This window comes from Hyalella azteca, unplaced genomic scaffold (genome assembly GCF_000764305.2).
Source record: "Hyalella azteca isolate HAZT.00-mixed unplaced genomic scaffold, Hazt_2.0.2 contig10650, whole genome shotgun sequence".
NCBI classification, from domain to species: Eukaryota; Metazoa; Arthropoda; class Malacostraca; order Amphipoda; family Hyalellidae; genus Hyalella; species Hyalella azteca.
This window is the reverse complement of record NW_025940680.1, coordinates 99371-103450: the sequence shown is the minus strand read 5'-3', so window position 1 is coordinate 103450 and position 4080 is coordinate 99371. Positions and strand designations below refer to the sequence as shown.

The 4080-nt window shown below is 37.0% G+C and overlaps 1 protein-coding gene across 1 annotated transcript; it reads right to left on the bottom strand.

The window, feature by feature from the left end:
* Positions 1–949: 949 nt before the first annotated feature.
* Positions 950–3876, bottom strand: LOC125178540. Its single transcript, XM_047882528.1, has 4 exons — positions 3718–3876; positions 3038–3106; positions 2357–2455; positions 950–1866 (listed from the first exon to the last, which is right to left on the bottom strand). The coding sequence occupies exons 1-4, from the start codon at positions 3823–3825 to the stop codon at positions 1738–1740; spliced, it is 405 nt and encodes a 134-aa protein (XP_047738484.1). The 5' UTR covers positions 3826–3876; the 3' UTR covers positions 950–1737.
* Positions 3877–4080: the final 204 nt, after the last annotated feature.

Sequence of the window (4080 nt, the reverse complement as noted above, 5' to 3'; positions counted from 1 at the left end):
AAAGCAAGCAAAAAATGCTGGATGGAATGGTTTGCAGGTCGTTCTTTTAGGAAAGGCGAGAAAAAAAGTGTGAAGGAGAGAGGAAGTAACAGCGTAGATGAGAATGAATTTTCAATTACAGATTCTTTTTCATATTCAACTTCTTAGTTACGTCTGTTTTCTTTGCATGCACGAGTGTACTCACTTCTTCGATGACATCAGCAGCAAAATTGCTTATCACCTCTGACAACATATTGCATGGTGTTTCAGTAGCCACGCCTCTTATTCGACTTGTATGATGCCATCGAAGAGAATGCTACGTAACTCCTTCATACACACAACACTTAGATTATTATTTATTCACTATTCCATTTTATACATAGTCGTTATTTTGTCCTCACAGGATACGCTGTGTGTGTATCTATTTACAGCATACCCACGTGAGCATTTGATTAAGACAAAACATGGACTATAATTCTTGATTCACATATGATTCGTGCGTTGTTTTGAATCATTTCATCGAAGTATTCTCTTAATCTTGGCATACGCCTTTCATAGAACGCATTTTTTATCAAATTTTTATTCAGAAATAAATTTCACACGACTTGAATATACAATGGTTCAAATTAGCACATAAGGAGTGATCATCGTTTCAGATACAGACAACTGCATATGCGAAGCTCTATTTAATTATCACAGGCAAAATATACTTGGGAAACGAACAGATAATGGCAGCTAAATTATTTACATGGTTTACCCTTGGTTTCATATTTTCTGCCTAGGTTTCCCTGTATCAAATAGTTCACAGGTAGGTATTCGTTTACCCATTTTAGACATAGGTAACTTTGCATTTATAAATCTTAAAATATATATTATGTCGTTTATGGAGATATTTTATTTGGAATCATTAAAAAACATTCAAATATAAATATATTACAGCGATATTCATCGATATATTGACACTGCAGAGTTTAGCGGTGCTGAATAACGTGGAGAGAAAGATCCTCCTCCTAATTAAGAATTTGTGTATTACAGAAATCATATAGCATCATAGTTGAATATGAAATGCATTCCGAAGAATTTCACCTAAATTCTTCATGTTTACTATCTATAGATTTTTATCCAACCTCCATTTTGTGCTACGAGTTTAAAGCAGCTATGCTCACCTAGATAGAAGAAAATACAGTGCCAGAGAGTTTTTTTGCAAGCATTTACTTATTGAAATTCTTTGCGCAGTAAATAAGTATAACTTGTCTCGTATTTTGCCTAGTTTATGCATTATTTAAGCATTTTGTGCTTCAAATTATTATACTATTTACCGCGTAGAATTATCGTTTGCTCCTGCCTGGATGATATTATATGTGAGCGTCAACTTGTCACTATCCTAGCTTATCTTTGGCAGAAATAGTATAACCCATCGTTTTGATTTAACGGCGGTCTGGCAATTGCTCAGTGTTCACTAGCCTGTGGTGCGAGCTGCTTGCACTATAACACGAAATATATCTATAGTCACCAATAAATGGCGGATAGAATGACCGTAAAATTCGAATACAAGAATCATCATCTAGCAATCAATATCGTTAAACTTTTTTTTACAGCATGAAAGAATAAAATGTAAACGCAATGGTGCGGAATTCCAACTCTCATTGATAGATTATTTTTCACATTCAAAACCAGTTAAGTACTCGTATTTAAACCTGCATATTATCAATATTCTATGTTGTTCTTAACGTGTAAGGCTGAAAGGCGATAACACGATCAAACGTGAGAAACTGGCTCTCGATCCTTTGACGAATAGAGATGCTGTACGTTGCTGCATGTCACGGGATTGGAGCTCATCACGAACTGTGCAACGATGATGACGTACGTTAGAAGCAATGAAAGCATCTGAAAGGTGAAAAAATATAACTCAGTACACACTGCAGTGAGTGACAGAGAGCGCATTTTCTCGTCACCGAAAACGTGAAGTCACGGACGGACAGACGGACAGACAGATGGACGGACATGACGAGCACAATAGGGCATTTTTTCATAAATAAGAAAATGCGCTAAAAAGAGATAGACATTGTTTACTTTATTAAATGACTTTTGAAATTACTTCTGAGTATAACTTGTGAATATGTCATCGCAATAGATTCTATGTTGCATCGATGTTGTATCGAACAAAAGGCTATTGAGGGTTATTTCAAACGTTTTAGGAGCGAGTCAATTCACAGAGAATATGCGAACACAAATGAAGCCATAGTATTGACGCACGTCATTTCATCTAGAATTAATAATGACAGTTTTGAGGCAGTCACAGAAGATTGAGAATCACGCATCGACAAGAAGCAGTGTCGGCCCAGCAGGAAGAGTGGCTGTGGCACACAACACTCACCGACAGGAGGCAGTGTCGGCCCAGCTCGAAGAGCCCAAAGATCGTGAAGCGAGGCATGCGCTCCAGCTCATTTTGGATGCCGCGCAGATGCCATATTTTCTTGGATGAAATAATCGTCGCGTAAGATTGACAAAAAGAAATAATAAAATAAAGTAATGAAATTAATTTTTTTTTCATAGTTTATCAGAAAAATTAAATAACACTTGAAAATGTTAAACTTGATGAATACCTGCGTCATATTCTTGCAATGATTTTGTTGATCCTCATTGAGCGTTCGCACGAAAATGTAAATTAAATCATAATATCAATACATAGGAATCTAGGGTGTAAATTTATCTTGCGCTCTCAGGGCGTTTCGTCACAAATCAATAGAGATAAATTTGTTCGGTGCATTGAATTTGCTTTTGTTATATATTTTAATCTCTATTAGGCGCAGAACACACCCAAAAGTAATATTACGTTCACATAATCTAAAACGTGTTTGTAAACTTCGTATTATATATACAAAAACCCGAAACTATATCGATATTTTCAAGTCAAATGTACTCCTATGCAAGAGACGCTTCTACGTCCGACGCATTTGTTTCGAAAGCTGCATGCTGATGTTTTAGCTAAATATGTTACACATGTTATCCTGTTAATTTCTTCTTGCTAACATGCACAAGGGAAAGCCAAAATTACCTGCGTGCTGTGTCCGTCTCTATTGCTCTTTATGATCAGCTTCTTGGTGCGTTGAATGACGTCTGTACACTGCAATACAGAATCATCGCGTGTAAATAGGTGTAATTAATCTGCGGGGACAGATAACACCTCAAAATTATTTTAAAAGAAACTTGGACAGCGATAGCTCTTACATGGTCAAGGTCTATTTCCGCATCACAAACGTTCGATCTATGCGTAATTGAAAAATGTATACGAAATGCATAGTGAAAATAATTTCTGCAGCGGGAGGGTCTCGTTCAGAAAGATTCTCACTGAAACAGGTATTGACGAATCTATAATAGTCAGCACACGGAATTTTTCGCTTCGACTCGAGGAAGTCGTTGCTGAATAGCAAGAGAAACTGATAGTCATTATACAGCTCACTTGCGCTTTACAGTGTACATCGGCCCAATTACCTATCCACACAATCCCACATACCTACCAACTCATCACCTAAACTTGTGAGCTCAACTCAAATGAACTCAAATCGGTGTTAGTCACCTAGTATTGTATGAACTATGAGTACTGTATTGTATTTTTCAGGATCATAGACAAGCGTTTCATAGCGGGACCTACTGATTGACTTTGATATTTAATGTTTTTATTAAAGCTCAACAATAAAGGATGAAGTTTTTATTGAATAATAAAAATTAACACACCGATTGCGCGTATCCCGTCTGTGAGTCGATGAGAAGCCAAATGTGCAGAGCTCGTGGCACAAGAAAGACTGCGACGAGGTTTCTAATTTTTGGAAAATCTGGGTACATGGTGGCCAGGCAAATGCAGAGAAAATCAATTTGTTGGAAAACTAAAAATGCAAAAACTGGAAAAACAAGCACTCGATGAAGACAGTGAACTGATCGCCTTGTTGTTTTGATGCATATTTGGATGTCTTCCAAGAGTTTGCACTGCCATTCATGAAGCTCTTTGTTGTGCCATTTTCCTCCGCACTTGTATTCGCTCCAGGAGTTTTCATCGTCTTTCAGACCGAATTTAAGCAGCGTAAGATTTTTTTCGACGTG

Bases quoted from the DNA above. Each gene is read 5' to 3' on its own strand.
- LOC125178540 (XM_047882528.1), bottom strand. From the start codon at position 3,825: ATGTACCCAGATTTTCCAAAAATTAGAAACCTCGTCGCAGTCTTTCTT. The intron at 2,456-3,037 runs GTAATTTTGGCT...ATTTCATCCAAG, and splicing joins GAGACGGACACAGCACGCAG to AAAATATGGCATCTGCGCGG. The intron at 1,867-2,356 runs GTGAGTGTTGTG...TTCACCTTTCAG, and splicing joins GCCGACACTGCCTCCTGTCG to ATGCTTTCATTGCTTCTAAC.